Source organism: Amblyomma americanum, chromosome 2, assembly GCF_052857255.1.
Source record: "Amblyomma americanum isolate KBUSLIRL-KWMA chromosome 2, ASM5285725v1, whole genome shotgun sequence".
Classification (NCBI taxonomy): domain Eukaryota; kingdom Metazoa; phylum Arthropoda; class Arachnida; order Ixodida; family Ixodidae; genus Amblyomma; species Amblyomma americanum.
In genome coordinates this window covers 5,651,093-5,675,774 of record NC_135498.1, presented here as the reverse complement: position 1 = coordinate 5,675,774, position 24,682 = coordinate 5,651,093, and the positions used below count along the sequence as shown (strand labels likewise).

General features: G+C 49.7%; 1 protein-coding gene across 1 annotated transcript; it reads right to left on the bottom strand.

Annotated features, from left to right (window-relative positions):
* Positions 1–1,474: 1,474 nt before the first annotated feature.
* LOC144120472 (limulus clotting factor C-like) lies at positions 1,475–23,518 on the bottom strand. Its single transcript, XM_077652898.1, has 17 exons — positions 23,228–23,518; positions 22,184–22,341; positions 19,783–19,943; positions 18,922–19,017; positions 17,656–17,820; positions 14,762–14,971; positions 13,709–13,778; positions 12,771–12,965; positions 10,024–10,085; positions 9,328–9,495; positions 8,170–8,370; positions 6,834–7,025; positions 4,734–4,809; positions 3,579–3,778; positions 3,039–3,328; positions 2,770–2,937; positions 1,475–2,260 (listed from the first exon to the last, which is right to left on the bottom strand). Exons 2-17 carry the CDS (start codon positions 22,327–22,329, stop codon positions 1,907–1,909), a joined length of 2,754 nt encoding a protein of 917 aa, XP_077509024.1. The 5' UTR covers positions 22,330–22,341; positions 23,228–23,518; the 3' UTR covers positions 1,475–1,906.
* Positions 23,519–24,682: the final 1,164 nt, after the last annotated feature.

Genomic DNA, 24,682 nt, shown 5'->3' with positions numbered 1-24,682 from the left:
AAATTCGCATTCGCAGCAAACAATGACATTGGTTTCATTCCGGAGCTGAGACCGACATGCGCAGCAACGCGTCATGGTGAGCGCTACAGTTTGGAAGCCAGAAAAAACTGGCACAGGCAAAAAACAAATGTGTCAGCAGCAGCAGCCGCAAATTAACGAAGAAAGCAGTAAAAGCATAGAAAACGACTAACCTGTTATACACAGTAGAGCGTTCGTTTCAAGTGACGCGCTGCCTCATGCCGCTGGTGCCGCCGAATGCGTCGAGATACACGCCCCCGCAGTAACTTTCCAAATTCGGTGCAGTACCGAACAGACATCCGAGCGCTTCCTTCTTGGCTAGCACGGCAGCGCGGTAAATTCGACGGTCCTATAGGCGGACAACGGCGGTAAAGGCTCGCAGAAATTGCACCACATCTGCAGGTGAAATGCGCTGGAGAGCGTTGCATACGACCTGCTGTCTCATGCTGCTTCTGCCGCCGAAGAAGCTTAAGTACTCCTGAAAGAGACTTGGAACTTTGAAATTTTACAGTTGGTGTCGTATTGTGCAGCCAGCAGCACTGCAGCACAGACCTATATGGCAGGTGTGTACATATTACCTACGAAGGTTTACGTTTGTGTGGAAGACGCAGTGATTTCGGGAGCGCAAATGCAGTTACGCAACTCTGTATGGGGCGCTGATTACAGTAAGCGACTTGGGTAATATTTGGGCTTGACAAAAACTGGACTCGATAGCGGGTATGCAGGCGAAGAAATTCCCTTTGTCTTCGACGCGATGCGCTCCTCCTGTCCTCCTGTGTGTTTCAACTCGTGCTGAGCGTGCATTCCCTCCCAGCCGAAGTCAAAACATCCGTAAAATTGGCCGGTTTAAAAAGATGTCAACCTATCATGTGTCCACCTCATGAGTGTGTCCCTCAGTAACGAATTAACCCACGAGCAGTAATACGTGGGCATTATTTAGCAGCGGTTTGGTCATGCGTTGTAACGTCGTGAACTGCAAACGTTGCGGCGCCCCTTAAGTTAGTGCATTGCGCTAATCCAGTGTGTTATGCTAAAATGCCATGAGCGCAGGAAAGCAGGCTACGATATATGGTGCGCGATATCCAGTAAATCAATGCGAATATACTGAATTCTACGTCGTCAAAAACACTGAAGAGGTGCACTACGCCCTGACTTAAACGCCACATTGTGGATCCATCCAGGCAGTTTAAACAGCGTGGAAGCGTGGGGCTCAGCAAAAGAAAACAAAAAGCTGTTAATTCAGATTTCAGCAGCACTTTTTCACTGGTCTCTCAGGGCACCATACATTGTGAGTTGATGTGTCTTAACGTGGCAGATAAGGAACTTTAAAAGTTGCATCCGCTTATAAACATCGGCACAGACAACAATATGCGGAACCATGTATGGAATTTTCTCGTCAAAAAAAACAAAACTTTCCGACGTCTAATTCAGTACTTTCTTCATCGAGGTAAAGGCAACCAGCTTGCTCGAGAAAAGAAGTTTTCTTGTTCCCGAGCCTTTATGCTACGTCAGGTCACTAAAATATATAGTTAGTTACAAAACAGGTAGGGTCGAACGGGTGCTGATAAGAATAGCTTGAACTTTAAATGAGCCAGAACACGCACAACAGTGCACACAATGCTATCGATTGCGATCATTTCCCCTTGCTGCTGGTCAATACAGATGACCAAGAGTCCAGCCTTGAGCAGACACAGCTTTTATAATTTGATAGGCTTGTGACTGGAATGACGGCTACTTCTAAACAGGCTAATCTGTCCGTCCTGGAAGCCGTCAGTGCGCAGATCCAGTCCCGGCCTCTTGGGACGCCTATAGGCACTCGAAAAGACTGTGTACTTTGGTAGCTTCGCGCATGTGGTCTTCAAAATGTCCCTGCTGGTCCCCAGCTTGCTCAGAGGAACTGGCGGATCCACTCGATGAACGCGGCCACCTTGGTATAGCCGCCGAAGTGGTTGGGCGCCCCGCACCCCCGGGGCCCTCCCCAGCTGACGATGCCCTCGAGCACCCAGACGCGCCGATCGGCCGCCGTCTCGTCGACGAAGGCGAACGGGCCGCCGCTGTCGCCCGTGCAGGCGTCCACGCGGCCCTTGACGTAGCCGCCGCAGAACATGTTGGACGTCACCGTCAGCGGGAAGCGGCCCTCGCGGTAGGCGCGCTCGCACTCCTGCGCCGACACCACGGGGATGACGGCCTGGCGCAGCACGTCCGCATAGCTCCGGTTCTCCGTCTGGCCCCAGCCGGTCGCCTGGAACAGTCACATGAATTTATATGGATCACATCAACCCCACACCCCAACAACGCCCACTGCCCGACAGCTCAGGCCCAAAAGGCAGCGGATGAACGGGGGAGTCTTCGATTATCAGAACACTAACCAACTAACCGTTCACCACAGAGAAAATGTTTCGTATAAAGCTATAGCTGTAAGAAATCGTCCTTCCGTGCGTGCGTGTCACAAACGGTTACAGAAAGATCTGCTTTGTAAGGATGACCAGGGGAAGCCTCGGAATCTTTGTCATTAGCCCGGTCGCACCCAATGCAGGATAAAAGCCCTTTCCCACTGATCTCCAGACAGCCCTGCTTTGGTCAACTGCGGCTTTCCAATCGTCAGATATGTCTTAATGTGATCCACTCACCTCACTTGCTGCCGTCCCGTATACTACGCTTTCCGCCCCTCAGAGCTTAGTCCGATACGTGTATGTCGCATAGCATGTACACATCGGGTAAAACCAGCTAGTGATCGAACGTGGCACCAACCACGCCAAGGCGGCCGTCGACGATGTTGGCCTGCGAGGTCCTCTCACTGGGCAGGCAGATGGGCTGCACGCGGCTGGTCAGCTCCACCGGCCGGTCCAGCAGCACCATTGCTATGTCGGCGTCGTACTTCACCGGGTCGTAGTCGTCATGCACGTGGATCTCTTGGGGCTGCGCGGAAGGCTTATGAGCAAAACAGTTGGGCTGCTCCGGTGCGGCCCACAGTGAGCGCACTTAGGGTCTGTTTGAAAGAGTCGCCGCAGCGTGCTCACCATCCGAACTTGCACGAAGGCGTCGTCGAGGGTGTCGTCGCGGTGGTACTTGCCCACGTAGAGGCGCAGGTCCTTGGGCGCGTGCAGGTTTCCACGGCGGTCCCTGGCCACGCAATGAGCCGCCGTCACCACCCAGCTCTCGGAAAGCAGCGTGCCGCCACACTGCAGGTCCCAGATCTTCTCGCTGGGCGACCACATGGACAGCGCCACCTGCCAGGGCCACTGGCCCACCTCGCTCGCGTTGCCGTGGTAGATGAACGGCGAACGCGGAGAGTCCGAGTGGCCGCACACTGCGCTAGCACAGAGGCGCTGTTAAAGACCGCTAGTGTTTTCTTTCAGACACAGTCGTTAAGAGAGACTCTCAAGGGCAATTCTTGTCGCCGCCATTTTCATACATGGTAACCGAAAAAGAAGCGCGAAGAAGAAAAACAGGCAAAATTGTCGGAACGCAAACGTTGTTCCCGTCCGTTTTTCGCTGCTGTTGTTACGCCGTGGAGGAAGGCTCTGCTGCAGCCACTGCTCTAGAGATCCCACACTCACCGGGGATGCAGGTGGCGGTCCTTCCGGTCCAGGTTCCGTCCGGCAGGCACCTACGCACCTCGGAGCCCACCAGCGAGTAGAAGCGGTTAACGCACGAGAAGGTGGCCCGGGTGCCCACGTGGAAGTGACCCTTGGGCAACACGGCCCCCAAGGAGGGGTCCAGGGACGTCAGCGAGAGCCGAAGCCTCTGCCGGCCCGTCCTGCGAAGGCGTAATTTGTGCGATGCGACACGTGTACACATATAGTATCAAATCGGCGAGGACGCAAACTTCAGCGTGAAAAGTGTCCCATGCTGTGACCCTTTCGTCGCCCTGAAGCGAACCGCAAACATGCACTGCGCACAATGCCTAAACCTAGACAGTGCCTAAACAATGCCAAAGCCCCATGAACAAAAACAGATTAGTCGCCTTGCCCTACTTCTAGCCGAGGCGCGTTGCAATTAAGAACTCCTCAATCGTAACACAAGCATAGAGCTATACTACCCATCGAGAGCTCGCGCTTGAGACCAGCGCCTAAAATAGTTTTGCCTGCACCAATTTGCTCTCACGAGTGAGCATAACTTTATACCAGTATCCCGAGTGCACCTTCCTTAAAAATAATGCATTAAAAGACAAAAGATGCATTCAAAACATATGCCTACGGTGAGGTGTTTTATCAAAGAGCCCGTCTTTGTGCGACACAATCAAGTGTTGTGTAATTGAAGTCTTTGAAACTTTTGTCGCTATCTCGCACACGCACCGTCGGGGCGGAAAAAGTAAGCACTCATATGATTTATTCCCTGAATGTGCAAGGTGAAATCAATATTTAATTGGTTGATGAATAAGAATTTTACGCAAACCATTATGCAAAAGCATGAATTGCGCTAGGTGCTCAGCAGTGCAATTGAAGATAAAAATGCAGATGATCCCGCTCAGCCCGCTGACGATGTTCGCGCTTGAATATAGCCTGATAATAAGCAACACAGCAAAGAATTTGATGTTGTCAAGATAGTTGAAATTCTTCAACTTATTTAAAGCCTAGAATAATATAGCATTAAACGTTTAATGCACAAATTCTCGCTTCACCGCTGGGCGTACCGGGGGTTTCTAGCCAGCGGTCGGTTCATCAATTTTCAGTAATATCAGCGGCATCCACAATGTACCAGTGGGAACTCACCTCAGTCCACTGCCACTTTCTTGGACGTATTCCACTTCTCCGTAAGGAGGCACCGGAGGCTCTAGACAAGTTGTCACTGCGAAAACAGGAACATTCATGTTGCTGTTTTTTTGCAGCGAGAGCTATAGTGGGCTACGAGTCAAGCATTTCGCGGTACATGGGAGAGTCCAGTTGCGCGCATGCGCCGTTACCATGGCAACCGAAGAGGAGCAAAGTGGGGCGTGCGCTTCGCCGTCGCCGCGCGCCCGCTCCACCGTCAAAGCCGAGAGTGACGTCACGCGGATGAGCAGTTGTGCGCATGAGCCGATACCATGGTAACCAGAAATACCCACAGTTGCGCCGTGTTCTTCGTCGCCGCCTCGCCGCACGCCGCGCTATCATCCAAACCCCGCGTCGCATGCGCAGGATTACGTATAAAAGGCGGAAATGTAGTGGGCATCTCTTTCGCAACGTTTTACATGGATGCAGAGAAGGAGAGTCCAGCCGCTGCTAAACGGCGGTATAGACAAGAGAAATTTATCTCTTCCGATGCTCAGGTTGTCGCCTGGCAGTTGACTTGAACCAAATAAGAACGCTGGAGTCTGTGTGTACGTGAAACAAGGTATCACCGCTATCAGACATCTCCCTTCGATCGCGGTGAGTAATGGTAAAGCCTGTTGTGTTTGCCTTCTGGAAAGCAACATTATCACCCAAAGAGTCTACGTGGCACCGGCAACATCCGTCAAGCAGACGATTGATGTGGTTGCCACGTGTATACCAGCCTACGGCACGGTTTTACATTTGTGCGTGACTTTGGGTCATCTCAACAGGAAACAGGGCTCCCTTAGTCAGTGTATGAAAGAAAAGTTTGACTTTAATTTAGCTTCGGACCCTCACGTTCAGACTACAAAATGGGGAGCTGCTATAGAGCTTGTATACTAAAGAGGCTCCACCAAATGGAAATACTGTATTGAGAATACTGAGACCGCTGCATGCTATTTCGCAGATCATCGGGCAGTCTTCGTCTCTGTCAAGCAAAATGAATAAATAAGGTGTGTACCCAATGTCTCACATTGGTAAACATACAGTGACTACAACAAGTTCAGCCAAGGAAACGTACCTCTCGCTACGTATATCCTGGCATAGCCGATCTAAGCCATAGCCAATTTTTTCTGTACCTGCGCACAGGTATCGATTCATCCATTTTTCCCTTAGTTCTGCCGTTTACGTAAGCCTGGAGAGGTATGTACAGATGCAACAAAAGGGTTCGTAACACGAAAATTCCAACAAAGCCTAATTACTGGGCAGCCTAAGAATGCAGCCATGAAGTGAAGTGTGTGCGTTGTAGTTCCCAGCGTGGCCAACGCAATGTACCCCTCAGTGCCTGGTTGCGCTTCAGTCAGCGAGCAAATTGGTTTTCGTGATTTTTGGCGTTCCGAAAACTTTTGAAGGCACCAGTACGCGACAGCGACGTCGCGCTTTCTGTCTTTCTTTCCTTTTTATTCGAGACGATGGCGTAAAATTGATTCATGAGGCATAACAAAAGGCCCCAAAAGAGTCTGACTATATAGGGTGGCTATATGCCACCCTGACAGCATTCGCAGCAAACGCAATCTCTGACATACCGTTTTACATTATTCAGATTTGTTTACGTGGGTGAAATAAGAGCGCTTCGATGGCCCGCAATATTAAACATCAATATTCATTACTCAATGGTGGTTTTATTCGAGCAGCGACACCGCGAAAAACTCTGCACTTTCTTCTGTATCTCCGAATGAAGTTTTACGGCTCTATCCGTAAGCTGCACCGAGAAGAGAACGAGTGCGATGTACATTAAAGGGCACATCAGAAGAGTCGTGTACACCTACTCTGCTCTGCGAGCATTGCGCAAGAGAGAGTGGCCTGAAACGTCGCACCCACGGAGCAACAGAGCGCACACCTACTCGCTCCCAGCTCGCTTACTGCCCTCTGCTCTTTGTGCCCTTCGGCTCTCTCGCTCTCCCTTTTTGGACTCCCCTTGACCTCCTCTTTTCGCCTTCTCCGCTTTATCGAGGCCGTTACTCGAGAAGTGTTGGCCTTCAAGAAGGAAGGAGAAGAGACGCTCTCAGGAGGCAGCCTCACGTTTCATGCATCGCGGCTTGGGCGCCGTCCACGTCCGGTTCCTCTGGCAGGTGATGCGGCGCTCCCCGGCCAGGTAGTGCAGCTCGGCGCAGCGGTACGCGATCTGGGTGCCCTCGAGCATGCGGCCGGCGACCACCTGGTGCATCACCTCCGCCGTGCCGTTCTCCAGGGGGCCGGGGTCCGCGCAGGCGGCTGCGCGCGTTTGCAAACAAAAATCAAAAGCTTCTGCTTGTACCAAAACAAAGGGTTTGCAGATAGAAACGACGGGGAAACGAAAGGGAAACCATGGACTGCACTCTAGTGAGGTAAACAGGCAATGGAAAGATGAAAAGACGGCACTGTCGCATTTTTTTTTTTTTTGCCATAGTTACCATCGCAGCTTAGAGATAAGAACTACGTGCCGCACTGTTCAGAGGCCGACGGCCAGATCATTGTCGCATAAACGGTAGTAAATTTTCAGGGGCAACGGCTCAGCTTTTGATGCCTCGTTACTGCCATCAAGGGCAAAGTGAAGAAGATTGGGCAGCCTATCGCAAGCGGGAATTTCGGCTCAGAAAAATAAAAAAACGCACACAGCGCTGTCCTGTCGTGTGAGTGCTATCACGTGGTTGGCTGGCTGCCTAATTTCTCAGCACTCTGCTTGTTCGGAGGCCGCAGTCATTCGGGAAAGCGTCGATGTCGCAGAAGCACTGGAACGTCGGAAACTTACACGACGCGCAGCTTTTCAGCAAAAGGATACGTTTCCGCGAGGCCGCTGTCGCATGGCTATAAAGCTACAGTCGGATAAAAACTCAAAAATGCAGCTCCAAATTCCCGTCAAAAGAAGCCTTACAACCAATGGCGTCGATCCCGTGAGGTCGCGGTTGATCTCAGAACGTGAAATTGTCGGTGGTTGCAGGAACCTCTGGAAATGGGATTAACCACGACGTCATAATAATCGGTCGACGTCATTGGTTGGGCGGCCTCCCTTGAGCGCACTTGTCGGAGCATTCTTGGGTTGCATCCGACAGTAGTGTGTTTCGCGGCACCTGTGGCCGGCGTGTCTCCATCTGATCGAGGAGTATTAAGTTGGCCGCGTTCTATTTAAACATGACGCGAAGTTTCCGATAACTCGTGCACGTCGTCGCGAACACCAGCTGCCATATGAAACACGGTCGTGTTTGACAGTCATCTTTCACAAACAATCTAGTCGAGTCAAGTGGTTATTGAGAAGACAATCTGGTCCGTGCAGCGAACAAGGACTAATTATGCTGTGAGCCGATGGCTACGAAAACGTAGACATGACAGACGACTGTGGCAATAAGATAATTAAAATATAATAGTAGCATATATTCACCCTGAAACTGCCCCATGTCCATTTCGCAGACGACGCCGCGTACCCCCTCGCAGGGGCTCGAGCGCACGGCGTTCGCCTTCGTCTCTGAGGCGGGGTCCACGATGAAGCACTCGTCGCCGTCGCCTCCCGACCGACGTCTGCGACGATTCTCGCTTAGGCTGCCGTTGTCCAGAGTGTCCTGTACCCAGGATAGGCCGGTGTCTGCGCCCAATCACTACGTATTAGCAGACCGTCAACCTTACTGGGATGAAGGTGTAAAAAGCGATGAGCAGCGTCAGAAGACGTATAACGCAGCGTCAAATGCACTTGACGTGGAGTGGTTCTAGCGGTCACTAATTTAAAAAGCTTCAGGATACACAATGTTTCTTTCTGTAGGTATTTAAAACTCTCTGAAACGAGACAACACGGAAGAGGAAGTTTGCCCTTAGTGTTCAGACACCTGTGTTGACAAGCCTCACTAAGAGCTGTTCAGCTCCAGCACATTTTGTTATACACACACAAATACTGCTTACCCGCCGCTATGGCTGTAGTGGTTATGGCATTCGGCTGCTGAGCCCCAAGTCGCGGGATCTCATCCTAGTCGCGCCAGCCGCACTTCGGTAAAGGTGAAACGCAGTATACCTTAGACTGTGCGATGTCGGTGCACGATAAAGAGCCCCAGGTGGTCCAAAATTATTCCGAAGCCACCCACTACAGCGCCCCGCATACCCATGTGCAGATTCGAGACGGTAAACCTAACATATACTATTATATTAGGAGGCGCAGAGCCCAAATTAGACCTATGCCGCCACATTACAGGGTGTCGGATCAGGAAAGATTTGCGCTAATGTCAGTAACCTATGCTTTAGTTACGGAGCATGACATCATACCGCGCATGCGCGAGGCACATCATAACCCTGGATACACGGCAGTCGCAGAAATCATCAGGCAGGTCGCAGCCGGTGTCCGGACGATGGGCTCATATAAGCGACCATTCCTAATAGACATCAACCAAATGTAATTCACTCATTTAGGTTCATCTACAAAAGCCGAGGATGACCTGTAAAGCTATCCTTGCCTCATCTAAGCGCCCCGCTTGTTTTTTTCTTAGGGAATGTCCCTTCTTTTCATTTTCCTATCTCAAAAATAAAGGCGCAGTCACATTTTCCGGGCACTCACCTGAAGCCCTGAGGAAAGTAAGGATTGAATCTGGAAAACCAGCCTCTCGGAACTGCAGCAGCCTGGACCCGGAGTTTGCGCAGTAGTTCTTGGCCCGCGAATAGCTCAGCTTGTGGCGAGTGCCCAAAAGGCAGGTGTCGCCCATCGCGGTCCACCCTGGCTGGCAGCCTGGTTGAAGAGAAGAAATGCGTGAAGGTGTTGGAAGCGGGGGGAAGTTGACTGTTTATGACAGGACTCGCACCAGATGTCGGGTTCGAATTCTAATGTTCAAGTTCACTGCAGTAAACGCTCAACGTTAACTACGTCACTTTCCCGAGGTTTAAGCATTAAGTCTGGGGGGTGCGCGAGCCAAGAGCATGGACCTGGCAGAGGAATGCGGCAGAACCGTATGCACTGCTCGCCGCTGTTTCTTTTTCTTCTTTCATTGCGCAAGTTCGCCAACTGACGGACACGTACTCGACCACAAGCAACACACCACGTTTGTCTTTCTCATGCTCATTGCGTTTCTGTATCGTTAACGCCCAATATATGTTTTTCTTCAATTTCGTGCGCCTGCACCTTGATTCTGAGCATATCTAGCCTGTATTTGCAATGGCATTCCCTGAGTCATCTACAATGAGCCTTTATACAGGCCTGTTCTGTGACACAGCAGTACCGCTTTCCGGCGTTACTACATGCATTAAAAACACAGGGTACCTGTTTCAACTCTGGCAAGGCGATCTTCAACGAATGTGAAACCGGGAGCAGCTTCTTGCAACCTGCAGATGGAAAACAATGCACAAAAAGATGACTTGAAGGGCAGCACCGTGACTAATTTCTCGCCTTACGATATCATTCTTTAGCTTTTGAGTGCCGTTACCTTTGTGCAGTTACTGTTGTAAGCGAGAAAACAGCTCCGAAGTCGACTAGTATCATTCGCCATAAAAAAAAACTAAATATAGATGAGTTGCAGCGGCCTGTGCACTCAACTGGTGTCGAGAGTTCGGCAGTTTTCGAAATTGATACGAACACACATTCATGCGCACTACCACGGTACAACTCCTAACTTGGTGACATTATGAAAATAGGCGGTGCAAATGGCAGTTCCAGAAGGAGAACAGGCGGGACGGCTTCTACGTGTGTCTCTTCTTTCGCACTGCCCATATGCGCTAATCACTTTTCGTAACACTCACATGCATCGAATGGTGATAAAATAATGTAGTCGACGTAAAATATGGCTGAAACATAGCAAAACCGTTCTGTAAGACGGTTTTTAGGCCGCTCCTATATTTTCTTTCTTTCCGGCTCCTGGCCCGCGGAAGACACCAGTTAGTCAATGCCTGGCAATAAAGGTTTGAGATAGCTCGCCTACTATGTTCAAGTCTGCGACAAGCTTACGTCCCGGGTTGGGTCTCGTGAATGAATTAACACTCCTTCATTGAAAAGGCGCCTTAAGGATGTGATTTTAAATCTCTGGTCCAGGACTCCATTGGATGCTGCTTCTGTCCAGGCTGCAAGTCTAGTGAGGATCAAGCGCACACGGACCACAGCGCATGCGCACGCAACACAAGCATCGGGCTGCTGTGATGACTGATCCCGGCTGCGAAGACTCTTGACCAGTTCAGTATGTGAGCTATGAAAAACCAGATAGTGGTGCCTAAGCCTGGATTATGCAGCTAGTCCGCAAGTCAGCTACCTCCGGCGAAGCCCTGAACAAGCGGCACCGATCACCCAGCTTCTGCAAATACTTGTTTTGACTAAATAAGAGTTTTCTCTCTCTCTCTCCCTCCCTCTCTCACCGCCCACCGGGAACTTCATGCAGTTGCTACCAGTGAGAAAGAAGTCAACGGTAGCGCTATTATTACTTTTTTTTTTCTCATGGCCACTGTGAGCGGACGACACAGCGGCGGCGAGAGGTTCCATTTCGGGAGCAAACTTTGTATCAATTTCACGCGCATTTGCACGGTCAGGCAGCGGGGCACCACTAGTGGTTGTACGGCCTTATGTTAGTTGCACTAGAGCCAACCAGCCTTCGCTGATTCGTGCGCTAAGCCGGTACGCTGGTCCCTATTAACTTTTTGCTCTTGTCGCGTTTTTTTTCAGTCTTTTTCTTTCTTTTCGTGGTATAATCAAAGCTCCCAGGCCCTTCTCAGAAAAAACTGACTACTGACGTAGGCAGGGAGAACCGGACGCCGGGGACTTGTTATGTGCTCTTCTAGGACCGCACAAAGAGTCTTTGCAGGCCATGTTTGAGACCCCTATGTTACATACACGCTTGGAGAGCCAGTCGCCACATTCAGAGGAGGCTAATCCACGATGGCAACCTCAAAAGTGTACACTTTGAGAGCATCAAGTAGAAAAAAAATGTCGCTCTGGACCGCTTTGGAAACAGCACGAAACTGACTCGTTCAGTTTATCCGCAGATCTCCCAACAGCAAGCTTGAATTTTTTGTGCTATTGACGTTACTGCTATCGCCAGGAACGTTGTTGATTGGTTTTCAATGACGGTCCTCGATGCGAGCAACGACAAAACTTTAAAAGAAAGATAAGAATTTGGTACGCATCGAAATAATGTATGCCATTAAGTAAATATTTCCATAACTGTACCTTTAAATATTCCAATGCTCAAAATTTTTGTCTGAGAATATTGGACAAGTCGCATCACACTTTAGACATGTCCTGGCTTCCTTCCACGGAAAACTGATAATTCTACCTCACAATTCTCGCACAAGCCTCCGTCGTCAACGTTGCGGCCATTCATGTGACGAAAGACGAAAGTTTTAGCGTTTCTAGCGAAAGTGCAGTTCATTTCCCTCCTTGCCACAGCATACGTTTTGCTCTATCCCCGTTAACTCGTTTTATCGTCGGTAAATAGACCGCGAATTTTATTCATAGGCGTTTGTATTCCAAATGGTGATCACTTTCTAATGGCTGCCCGGTGTAGCCCCGAAAGACGCATCTGGAAAAAGAATCTGCGTCTAATCGCAGGACCCAACTGCGGAACTTCTGGTTAGGAGCCGTACTTACGCGCTGCCTTCGGAGACCACAGCTGGGACAGCAGGATACGAAATTTATGCGCCGCTTGCTACGCTAGGCGGATCATTGATACAATGCTTCCCTTGTGCGTCCTAATCCTTTGCGTTGAGTTAAGATAAGCGCCAGGGTGTGCTGCAATATTCTTGTCACTCAGCAGAAGGCGTGCCATTTCTTTTCTGCCTTGCCGGTCGGATTGGCCTGGCTACATAAACGGGCACCGAATAAAGGTTGCTGTGTTTGGTTTCGTGGATATCGGATATCGGCATGTAAATGCGTCGAGCACGGAAAAGTGATACATCAGTGTCCATCATGCACTTCTTTCAGGTCAAGCACCCGGAGGCCCTTTTAATGCTGTGCTCTTAGAAAAGAGATTCCGAGGAGACCGCCACATATCTCGAGTGCTGTGCATGCCATCCCGACGGTCTCACCCGACGCTATCGACGCCGTTGGCCCTGGAGGCCCCGAAGTCGGCGAAGTTCCCGCTGGCGACCAGCGACACCGTGCCGCCGGCGTTGTTCAGGCGGCCCGCGTGCACGGCCGCTCGGCACAGCGCCGACAGCTGGTGGTAGACCACGCTGCCGATTACCGTGCCGCTCTGCGCACACCCCGGTGGGCAGTACACCCTGCGGCAAAGGAAACACTCACAAGGTCGCCCCTTGAAAAACTTCACATGTATCACAGTAACAGTTAGAGGTCACTTCTCGCACAGAGGAAAGTAGCTGCCTAAGGCAAGCTCTGGCAAATTAGCGTTTACTGATAGTGCTTGCCTTGGCTGCTCTTAAGCTCAGTCGACTGCCACCTGCGTAGAAGCGCGTACATAACCAAGTGATACTGCAGGTTGGAGTGACCATATTTAATAATGGAAGGAACCATAAAATACAGCCGCCAGTGAATTCAGACGAATATATATATATATATATATATATATATATATATATATATATATATATATATATATATATATATATATATATATATATATATATATATATATATATATATATATATATATATATATATATATATATATATATATATATATATATCACATATCGCTGGCCAAATGTAAGCTACACAGAAATTTCTACGCATCAATCTCGAGCTCGTATCACCTCCGCGCTATTCGAAAGAAATATGCCGCTGGGTGTCGCAGCCTGGTGCCGCAGCCACAGAGCCATCTCTTAAGCCGTTCGCATAGCGGCGTTGGCCAAGCATTACCCTTGGTGAGCATTGTTCATTTTTAATGAAAAAAATTAGACGCGTCACACAAATCACGTGAGCTGCTCTCAATGCCAGCACTTGAAGTGCACTACAAGAGAGACCTCATTTCGGCTTTCAGTTGTCGTTTGATATCACACCCGCCTACCTGACAGGAGCAGTGTAAGATGACAAAATGTCCAGTGCCTTGGTCTCGCAGCTGACGTGGTTTTCAGAGACTGGAACAGGATAACAATACCGTTAGTCACAGAAAGGCCAAAGTAAGTGAAAGCATGCATGCCACGATGTGAAATTTTGCTGAGAGGGCATTAATAACGGAAAAGACAGGACGAAGTCTGCCGTGGAAATAGATAAAATGCCCGCAACCTTGCAGAGGCTGCATGGCGTCCAGGCAGTTGGGTGCGGCAGAAGAGCATTATGTGCCTTGATAATGAACAAGCACACGTTTTCTGCCTAAATGAATGAGATAAAATGGGGTGTACGAAAACAATTTTCAGTCGAATACGTAGATTCTGCGAGTGCAGTAACCATGATCATTCGCTGATGGCGGCGATAGATGAGGTCAAGTACGAAAAAAAGCGCACAGAATTCTAAATGAATCATGACACAATAACGAACCAAAAAGCAATAAATGCAGCGCAGAAGAACGTCGCACCGGTAGTTTTGAAGGGGTATATACTGGGGCTTTTACAGTATAAATGATTTCACGAGGCGCAAAATAGGCGGTGCATATGTGCTGGAAAAGCTCTACTACTAGCATACAAATCATTACACCACCTTCATCAAAACTCGTGCGGGTAGCTTGCTCGCTGCAGCAACGAAATGATTCCGACAAATGTTGCTGCTGCTTCTCCAGAACATTCATGGGATGCTATAGTAGGAGACAACTCAAGAAAGACGCGGCAAATGTTTCTCAATGGAGGCCCTCAAGCCAACGGTGTCGACCGACTGTCATGGCGTCACGTTTAACACGTGGTTAATCCGCTCGCATCTTCCAGCCCACTGAGATGTCACGCTAGCAGGTGCAAAGGGATTACTTCATGATAATACGTTCGCGCCATTGGCTAAAGGGGAATTTGCCGCTTCGTTCTTGGGTTGTGTCTACTATAGGGGAGGAGCGCGGTAAAAACACGGTTAGTGCACCGGGCTGGGCGTGGGAAATAAAATTTCTTTCTCTTCCAAAGTTCCCCTGAGGACGCACCCTTGACGCAGGCGGGCACGCTGGCCGACCAGGTGCCGTCGTCCCTGCAGCGCAGCAGGGGCTCCCCGACCAGGTCGTAGCGGTCGTCGCACACCACCTCGACGGAGCTGCCGTTGGCGTAGCTCTCGCTGCCTAGGGGCGACGACAGGCGGCGCGACTTGAACATACCGTTCACCACATGGCCTAGGTCCGGGCAGAAGGAGAGCCGCTCTGCGCAGGCGCCAATAAACGCGCGGTAAACGGTGAATGGTTAGGAATACTCTGCCCAGCATCCTTCGGTGCGCAAGTACGGTTACGAGCAGTACGAAAAAGGGCACGTAGTCCTCACTCAAGAACCAAATTAGTTCTTACATCTGCATCGAACTTAAAAGGCAGTCCAGGGAGCACGCGTCAAAAGGAAGAGTACATCGGAAAATTTACGATCTCAAATTGCCTTCCTTTATCAAGGAAAAAAAAAACACCCGCAGGTCGGCAACCAGTGTGTAAAGGAAGATCCAACGACAGCTATTCGCGGCGGTGTTGAATGCAATATAGTTTCTTTGTTAGTTTTTCCTTTTTCTTTGGTAGAGTGCGCGCAAAGTCGTGTTCGGACCACACAGTCTGGCACGTTGCAGGGACGTATTATGTGACGTCAATGGATGCTGACCAATCTGCGTGGAGCGTTGTCAGCGCTGTAGAACCGAGAAATGCCTCCTAACATCTGTGCCCATTAAACAGGATAGTGAGAAATGCATCTTTATGGTACTCTGGTATTGTGAAAGGAGTGTCAGAAGATATTTAACTGAAGTGGTTTGGTTAATGGGGTTTAACGTTCCAAAGCGACTCAATCTATGAGGGACGCCGCAGTGCAGGGCTCCGAAAATTTCGACCACCTGAGGTTCTTCAATGAGTACTGACATCGCACAGTACATACATCTCTAGCATTTCGCCTCCATCTAAATTCGACCGCCGTGGCCGGGATAGAGCCCGCGTCTTTCGGGTCAGCAGCCGAGCACCATAACCACTGAGCCACCAAGGCAGCAGATAACTGAAATATATATTTATTAGGGAAGCCAACAGTCGCTGGCTGAAACTGGAAATTATAGGGAAATGTTTTTTTTTTTTCAAAGTGTGGTGTTGATGAATGAAAAATTAGCAGTGAAATCATTTTACGCTTCAAAATATAACAGATTAGAAAGTCGAAGAAAAAAATTAGCGGTGGTTTAGCTTCAATTAAACCTGGAAGAACGCGAAAAGCTTCTCAGGCATGGCTACGTTTGTGGTAGAGCTTTGGATTAAAGACGCTGGTTTTCATTCAATCAGTAGTTTCTTCTTTATTTATTCCAATGAATACGCTGCATGATCCCCTAGCCACTTATATATGCTCTCCCCCTAACGTCAAACGCCCCGCCTTCCACCATGAAGTCAAGAACTTCCCTCGATGAACCTACTTGTTTAGTTACATTCCTAATCATTGACGTCACAGTGACGTCAATCTCACCTTCTTACTCACATTTTTTGTTTGACCTTTAACCTTGACGTTGACGTTGGGTGGTGGTCCACCCTGGCTAGGAACCATATGGCCACTGGTAAGCCACGTGACTTACTCAGTGGCCTACGTGACTGCTTTTCCAGGTTTGAACTTCAAGGCTCTTCAATGTGAAAACCGCAGTGACACCGACGGCTCGAAAAGCTGGCGTAGTGAAGCTTTTCGCTTCAAAACAACGATATACCGTCAGCGGGATCCAAACCCATGACCTCCGTATTTACGTCGCGTCAAACCTTGACTTGAGAGCATTCACTAGCGCCGCCGGGATCCACAGTGATGGACACAGAATTTCCTCTATTATCGCGACCGCCGCGTGGAACACGATCGAACAGTAAGGGCGGCAGATATGCGAGAGCGAGAATAAAGAAATATTGTAACATCCAAACGGCCCTTTCTTTCATTCATCACTACGTGCCTCCTTTATGCCCTAAGGCTATTAGTGGTAGAAAGGAAGCCAAGCGAATCTGGTGCTGTTCTGAACCAGAAATAGTAGGTTAGAAATAGTAGAAAGCATATCAGTCTCGAATTCCCTAGCGCTCGCTAGCTAAGCAAGAGGCGCGCCAGGACCCACAATTGTGCTGAGAAGAAACTTAGGGATTCGGGGAACAATGCATTCTGGTTCACGCATGACACAAGTGCTCTCCTCTGTACTTTCTCGCTATCGCTCCCCTCTGTACTTCTCCTCGCTATCATCTGTATCTTTATTTACACAGGCCGCAGCTCGGGGGCGTAAGATAATAGATAGCAATTGTCACGGCCAACAACATCTTCTCCTTCGTGTTTGCATTCTTGTCATAATAACCCCATGCTACTGCTACACAAGTGCACAATACCGGAATCACACGAACGACCATATCATTGGCGGGCACAGTTCTCGTCCGGGGGGTGCAGCTCAGTGCTAGAGCGCTCGCTTCGCATGTGAGAGGCCCCGGGTCCATTGATGTCATTTTTCTTCTTTAATACCCTGGCCAAGCCTGAAAAATCGCGCGTTAAGGAATTTGAACTATAAGTGTTGAGCGTTCGCAGGGACGAGTACTTTCACTTAGCTTGATCGGAGAATACTAGAGGAAGGATTTGTCTATGTAGCACAACCGCTGTCCCAGAATTTTATGTCAGTAAACTGAAAGTTAAACAAGCTCAAACGGACAGCTTCTGATGGCGCGCTTTTCTCATGGAGTCTCGTTCAGAATCTTTTAGAAGGCACCTCCTTACGCTCGTAGATTTCCACAATGATGCAAACACGTAGTGCGATGAGCCATATCTTTTTTTTTTCCCTCGCCAGTATGATTGCAGCAGCACCTTTTCATTCGCTAACGGGCGCGTCACGAAAGGGGCAAGTGCGAAAAGCGGCGACCCGTTCCATTACCGCATCTCGGAGAGGGTTCGCTCCAGGCGCCATTGCCCACGCAGGTGGCGGTGCTGGAGCCCATCAGATGGAAGCCCTGCTCGCAGGCGAAGTAGGCCACCGTCGGTGTCTCGGGGTGGTCGAGCGTCACCTGCACGTTGGGCGCGATCTGAGGCGGCCTGCATCCTGAGAAGAAAAGAAAGAGCACGAATAGACGAGCGGCTTCAGGGCACGTTATAGCATAACGCCGGCTGGGTTAGAGTAGCGATTACGGCGATTTGGTGCCTGTTGATTTATAAGATATTATAAGATATTTATAAGATATTATAAGATATTTATAAGATATTATTGATTTATAAGAACGCTGAAGATATAAGCTTCAGCGTTGTCAGCTGCTATCAATACTGTCAATCGGTTTATGAACAGTTTGAGATAAATCGAGGTACCGAGTAAATATGAAGAATAAAACTGGCTTTTTCTTAGCTTAACATTAAGCTTGCCTGTGTGATGTACATCAGCGCAATGGATAAGACCGATAGAGAAACGTGACGGTGAGTAGAACGGAGCTCTCGCGCGTATAGGAAAGCGTGACGTAGTGGCAGATTCCTGAGAGGCCTGCACAAGTTTGCTGCCTGCCACTCACCCATGTATGCCACCAGTGCCTGCACATGCATTGCAAAGCAAGGTCTCTCACTTAGGCATTCCTGACGGGATAGCTAGTCACCCACATCTGGCAAAGAACAGAGCCCTGGTAGCTGCTGGCTTTTTTAGGCTGCTTCTAGTCGCCCGCCATGCACGCTCACCGCGACAGCGCACGTCTATAGCTTTGGCCTGGTTGTTAGTTTACGCGCAATTAGTACCCACAAAATGTGAACAAAGGAAACTGCGGTCGGGCGTCCTGTGTTTGTTCCCTAAAGCGAGCAATACAATTCAAGCAGATGTCCACAATTCAAAACACATGAACAAAGATCATCTAACCTGTATACTTCAAGACTTAAATCTAAGGGTACTTTCCTTGCTTTCACTCTCTGTTTTCCTCTTTCGTTCATTCACCCAAAAGAGTATTTAGTTCGGCCCAGCTCCAGTTTCCTTGTTCCAATACATGAAAAGCGCAACAAATGTTTTGCCTGGGAAGCTCAAATTTAAAGGGAACACTTTTTGGATTTAAAGGAAAATGAAAGAACTGGTGATTGTTGAAAGCACATTTCGATTTAAGACCTCAATTTCATTCAAAGTGCTGCTAGAAGTTTAAAACGTTTAAAGCAGCGATAAAGAGGGAGACGGCACCTAGGAACATTTCACAGTGGGCGCCCGTGAAGGAGGGCGGGCAGGCGCACGCTCCCGTCTTGGTGTCGCAGGTTCCTCCGTTCTGGCATTGGCAGCCTGCGTGCAGAAAAGAGGCAAGACTTCGTCGGCAGCCCACCAACTGGTACACAGCTGCGTCGGTGCGCCGCTGATAAAAAACACTCGATATCTGCCAGTCGGAAGTGAAGAAATTGAAGAGACTGCTTAGAAATTGATTAGAAATTCCAGTGCGTTACAGAAGGCCCTAAGTGCAACGAACCTTAAAGTGTGGTGTAACGCTGCCAGACACGTAGCCGGGAATTCTTTCGGGGAGGCGCCCAAGGTAGTTTGTTGCATCGAGGGGCATGGGGAGGGGGGTCTTGTATACGTGCCTGAGCACTATATACATCTTTCGTTCGACAAGTGTTTTCTTGCTACAGTGCACCAGCATTCACGCCCATCGGTCCCGCAAGGAAAAGACGAAGAGAAAGCTGGAAGGGTTTGAGTTGAGAGGTTCAGCTCTCCTCTGGGACGATGAGGTTACAGCTACAACTGCATCGCCCCGCGTCCATCTATCACAAATGCGCCAGCTACCAAGAAACCATGGGCTGAAAGAACACAGGTGGCACACACTCGAGAGAATCGCACACCGACTGATGTCTCTTACAGCTGAGCATCGACGGTTCTTTCTTGTAACCAGGTCAACTTTGAAGTTCCCGGTTAAGACTTAAGTTTACGACGCCATTAGGCCTCAGAATTTTTCCTACACAGCTATCCTTGTAAGGCATGTCTCCTCAAGCTCAAGCTCACTGAAGCGCAGCAGGTGCTTCAATGCCTCGAGGCAGAGGGAAGGAGGCCACTCACGTTCCTCGCACCAGCGGCCGTAGCGGCCGGGCGGACACGAGTCGCAGCCGTTGGCATTGCTGTCGCACTCCCTGCAGTGCCTGAGCATGGGGCACACTTCCTGCGGCTTGCGGTTGTTGCACGGACGGCACTTGAACTGCCACCGGTGGACGTAGCTGCACCTGCGAGCGGCCTGCGCGTGAGAGGGGCTGCACGTACTACTCATTATCCTGTACGCTCATTTAAAGACACTTCTCCGCAAAAAAATAAACAATTATGGGGGTGTTTAAGTCAACTTAAGAGACAGCATTAGAAGCAGCATGGCTGCTACATGCTTATGTGTCTGTGTCAGTCCTTTCACACCATATGCAATGTTGGCCCAGAACGTGTCCCAGCCTGCTTGTCTGGCCCTTCTCCAGAGGCGTCCCCCCCCCCTCTTGCTTTTAAATTTATAACCTTCGCATCGCGGTGGACAGGTGGCAACTGAATTGAATTTAATTGCATTAATTTAATTGCCACCTGTCACGTTGGGCAGGTTGCGATGACGTCACAGGATCGCGTGGCTCCTCTCGACCAATCCGCGACTTTTTTGACAGAAGCAGGACACGAAATCGCACGACGTGAAGTATAATGTCGTCGCATTAAAAAGCTCCCAGACATGGCAGCCTCCGCAAGGCATGCCGAAACGGCGCTATAGCTGTACCGGAGCCCACTCTCCGGAGTACTGCCCCTCTCTCAAGAGCCCTCTTCGGGAGGAGCGCGTAATCAGAAGTGGAACACTTCCAAAACGGCCCCCGTCCCTAAAGCCTGATGTAGGCACCATTGTCTCTCTACGACGATTACCGCGCAGAGTCAGTCCTTGACCGAACTCTGTCCTCTGTGGAAACGCTGTTCGCACTGCTTCACAACGAGCCAAATCAGCGCATGCTTCCGCCAACACTTCAGTTTATCTGTTTGGTTTAATACGCTCGAAATCGTGAATGTCGTATAGAGGGAAGCGAAATCACAACGGGTAGGAAAAAAAATAACCCATAAGTTCAAAATAAACAAATTGAAATTCACACAGCAGTTTTATCGGTAGTATTGAAAACAGCGTCGTCCATTGTTTCCGCGACAAAAGGCGGGTGTTCCGACGTTAGCGAAAAATCATATACCACCTAAAGCGATAAGCCACATAAATAGCCAAGCCAACAAAGAACCCTTCTTTTCTAAGATACCTCTCGCACGAACACCTTGCCCATAAAGATTCTGTACAGCGCCACCAGTTTGCTGTCAGTCCGACCATATTCCACACAAAAAGAAATCTACGTACCCTTGAACGACACAGAAAACAGCTTAATTTCTGGAACACTGTCCATGGACTGCACATGTCCAGGCGTTTAAATTTTACGTTGTGCGGATTATCTATACACGCGGACCATATAGTAGTTTCGTTTTCTAATTCGCCTTTTAGAGCATCGTGCCCAACGCCGTCATCGCTATAACGTGGTATCTTACGGTCATGATTGCGATGTGTTCACATCGCTTTGCCATCGCTCATTTCACTGGTTTGGTTTGGTTTATGGCGGTTTAACATCCCAGCGCGACTCGGGCTATGAGGGGTGCCGTAGTGGAGGGCTCCGGAAATTTTGACTACCCGGGGTTCTTTAACGTGCACTGACATCGCAGAATGGTTGTACGCTTGATTGCTGACACCAGCAAGTATCTTCGCTCGAATAATATCGCACGCCTTCCCCTTAATTGCAACCCCATTGAAAATAAATCACGCGACCGACCATCAGCGCCTGACTTCATAAGGCATTCGCGTAGCCTAGCTGGAATCACAAGCAGTCGACGCGATCAGCTGCAGTGTGTTCGGCCTCTCAATAAGGAAAATTTGAACCCAGTGCTCGGGCGCCTGCTGTCGAAAAAGAAACCCAGAGCGAAGAAGGCAGCGATGACGAGACTTCTGCCGGTGTAAAAATGGTAGGCCTTTTTTGCTCCAACAGCCTGGACAATCCTGACCATGACGGGTTCTGAGACTGCATAATGTTTTGTTGTGATCTCAAAACGAAACGTACACTCACCGATGAAAACAAAAAGAAATACATTGACGTTCCGGCGCCCTTTTGGGTTCGCGGACTCTGCACCAGACGCGGGTAGCCTAGACGAAAATTTTGTTTTTCAATGAGCACTGCTAAGGTCTCCACGCTGCTAAGGTCTTGTAAAAGATAGCAGTATCAATAAATAAATAAAAAATTGGGCCCCCCGGATCACTTCCTGGGTGCGGACTACATTCCGGAAATTACAGCTAGACGCGAAAGTTTAGTGACAGAGACGGTGCGTGATCTTTCTGCGCTACGGGGCACTGCTGCTCAACAAGGAAGTGGCGCATCTAATACCGACGCACAGCAACATCGTCCAGCCGTGGCGCGTCACTCACTGTTTGACAGTCACGTGCAGTGTGTAGCCGGGCGTGCCGCACTGGCAGCTGAAGAAGGTCTTGCTGCACAGTCCAAGGTTGTAGTCCTTGCTCCCGAACGCGGTCGACCACCAGGCTGCCAGCACGACCGCCCCGAGTCCCTGCATGGCTTCTGCGGTCTGCGAGGACCACGAATGACAGCTTATGCATGGTCCTCCCATTTGTGAGCGCTCAGGGGAACACTTCGGGTATGAGAGGCGCCGAGTAGCAGAGTGCAACGAATGAATATCGAACGTCTGGGCTCCCCAGTGTGCAAGGAAAGCCGTCCACACGCCGCTGAAGCGATCGAACCAGTTAACTAATGCTGAGCAGCCCAACGACGTAGCAAATGAGCCAACTGTGCGCGACGTTTGAAGAAAGCGACAAAACGCTAAGCAAGGAACTTCCCAAATCGTATCACCCTTAGGCCTTTGCTCTAACGCTCTAATGTATAATTTTGCTCTAGTGTATATTTTTTATCTTTCTCAGTGTCTCGCACATGTCACTTTGACACAAAGTCATCGTAAAACAAGTAAAACTAGAACGCATGTGTGAGAATTGATTACAGCAGGTCACCTTTTTATGCAGTGAGCTTGGAAACTATTAAATATATATTAAACCATGAGATATCTCCGATCAAAACTTTTGGTTGGAGACGCCTCGCAGTTTATTGTATGTACATTATCAAACCCAATAAGACAGGCAATTCTGCCGAAATTTTTACCGAGTGATTTTCACCTTTTAATAGAATTAAAGTATTTTGTACAAAATATAACATTAAAGACAAAGCTCAGCCCGAGAACCTAGACGCCTATTCGCCATTAACACAACTATCGAACAAACTAACGAACATTTCCAGCCGCCGAGAGCTGGTCCAAAGTCGTTCCTCCTCTCCCCACCGCCCAATTTCTCCCCGCTTTTAAACAAGCATCGTCCGGCCAGCCAGAGAAATGCGACCAGCAGACTCGGTGCACGTGCTGCTCGGACTATTCGCTCGCAGAGAGAGAGAGAGAGCAGAGAACTCGCCTTGAGAAGCGTCGCCAGACGCGCGCTCGACTGCCGAGTCTTCCAGCCGCGCTGCCGGGAGACGCACGCCAGAGAGGAAACCGGACTTGGCGGCGTAGGAGGAGCCGGATGGCTTCGCTGGCGTCCATCACGCGGCTGTTGCTGCTCGCAGTACGTCACAACACGGCGGTGGTTGCGCCCGTGCAGGAGAGGCGGGCTTTCCCCGTGCTAGTTTTTCAATCGCTCTGCGCGAAAAGAGAGAGAGATAGGAAGCCGCGGTGTCAGGTCCCCGAGCAGGGACAGAGTTTAACTTTCTCGTATTACCGACTGGAGCAAGAAAGGTAAATAAAAATGTAAACGAAGATAAGGAAAAAAGGTCGACTGCCGAGGCTTTGCCAGTCACGTTTAAGCATGCACGGAAGCTAGCCGCACGAGGGTGAAGGGCTTTATCGTCGCGTTGCACTCGCCTTTCGGCGATAGTAAGGCGCGACGCGCAAGCGGAGGAGGCTTCGCTCGGCGGCAATCAGCCGCACGTGCCACGCCGCGTTGTTCCGCCGCCCCCGGCGGTGCTGTCAGAGTGGAACAACCGCGGGCCTCCTCCGGATGGGAGCTTTTGCGACAGCGCCTTGAGCGACTGCAGGGCGACAGAAATGTTTCCATTGTTGGTGAAAGCGTTGACCCCCACTGGCACTCGTAATCACACTGTGTTGAGTGATAGGAACTGAGCATAATTTTTTATATAATTTCAGATATCTATTATTTCACTGTTTCCAGCTTGGTTGAGCACAGGTGCATTATGTGCCGCTAATGCGCAGCAAGACGCCTGTATAAAATCCTCGAATTTAAACACTATTACCACAGCCCAGTAGAAATATGGTTGCATCAAGCACGGCGAATTTGAACACAGCGTGCAGCTGCTGCGGAAATACATTGCCACATACAGAAGTCCGTCGATTCTACGAAAGTTTATGGAAAGTAAGAATACAATGCGCGCTGGCATATAAGTCTTAAACAGAGAGGTAGAGAGGTGGCCGCGCTGCCATAAACGTTGCACCTTATGCCTCCTTCCCCTATAGTTAGCGGTTCTCTGGCCGCACCTGGCCGAGTGGCATGTTTAAGAGATATCTGCGCTGATCCAGGCTCCCGCTAGATGTCAGGTGCGATCCGTGATCCGCTGCCAGCATGCGCGTACGATGCGAACCATTGGCGAAGATTCACTCAAATGTTTCTGCTGTTTATGGAGATATTGTGAATTGACAGCGCGTGGCGAAGAGGTGCTGTGAATTGTCTGGATGCAGAACGGGTCTTCACAACGAAACAAGAATGTGGAGACCCTCTATTTCTTTTAATGACTTCTTCACAGAATTGAAGGTGAAGTTTGTTATAACAACCGTGTGACGATGAGGGGATGCATAAACTTTTTCTGAATCCGTCGAAGAGTGTGATTTGTGAAGCCGCGAGTTACGGCGGATCATT

Coding starts and splice junctions, on each gene's coding strand:
- LOC144120472 (XM_077652898.1), bottom strand. CDS start 22,329: ATGCAGGGACTCGGGGCGGTCGTGCTGGCAGCCTGGTGGTCGACCGCG. Junction 17,821..18,921: donor CCACTGTGAAATGTTCCTAG/GTGCCGTCTCCC, acceptor TTTTCTTCTCAG/GATGCAGGCCGCCTCAGATC. Junction 13,779..14,761: donor CGTGCCCGCCTGCGTCAAGG/GTGCGTCCTCAG, acceptor ATCCTGTTCCAG/TCTCTGAAAACCACGTCAGC.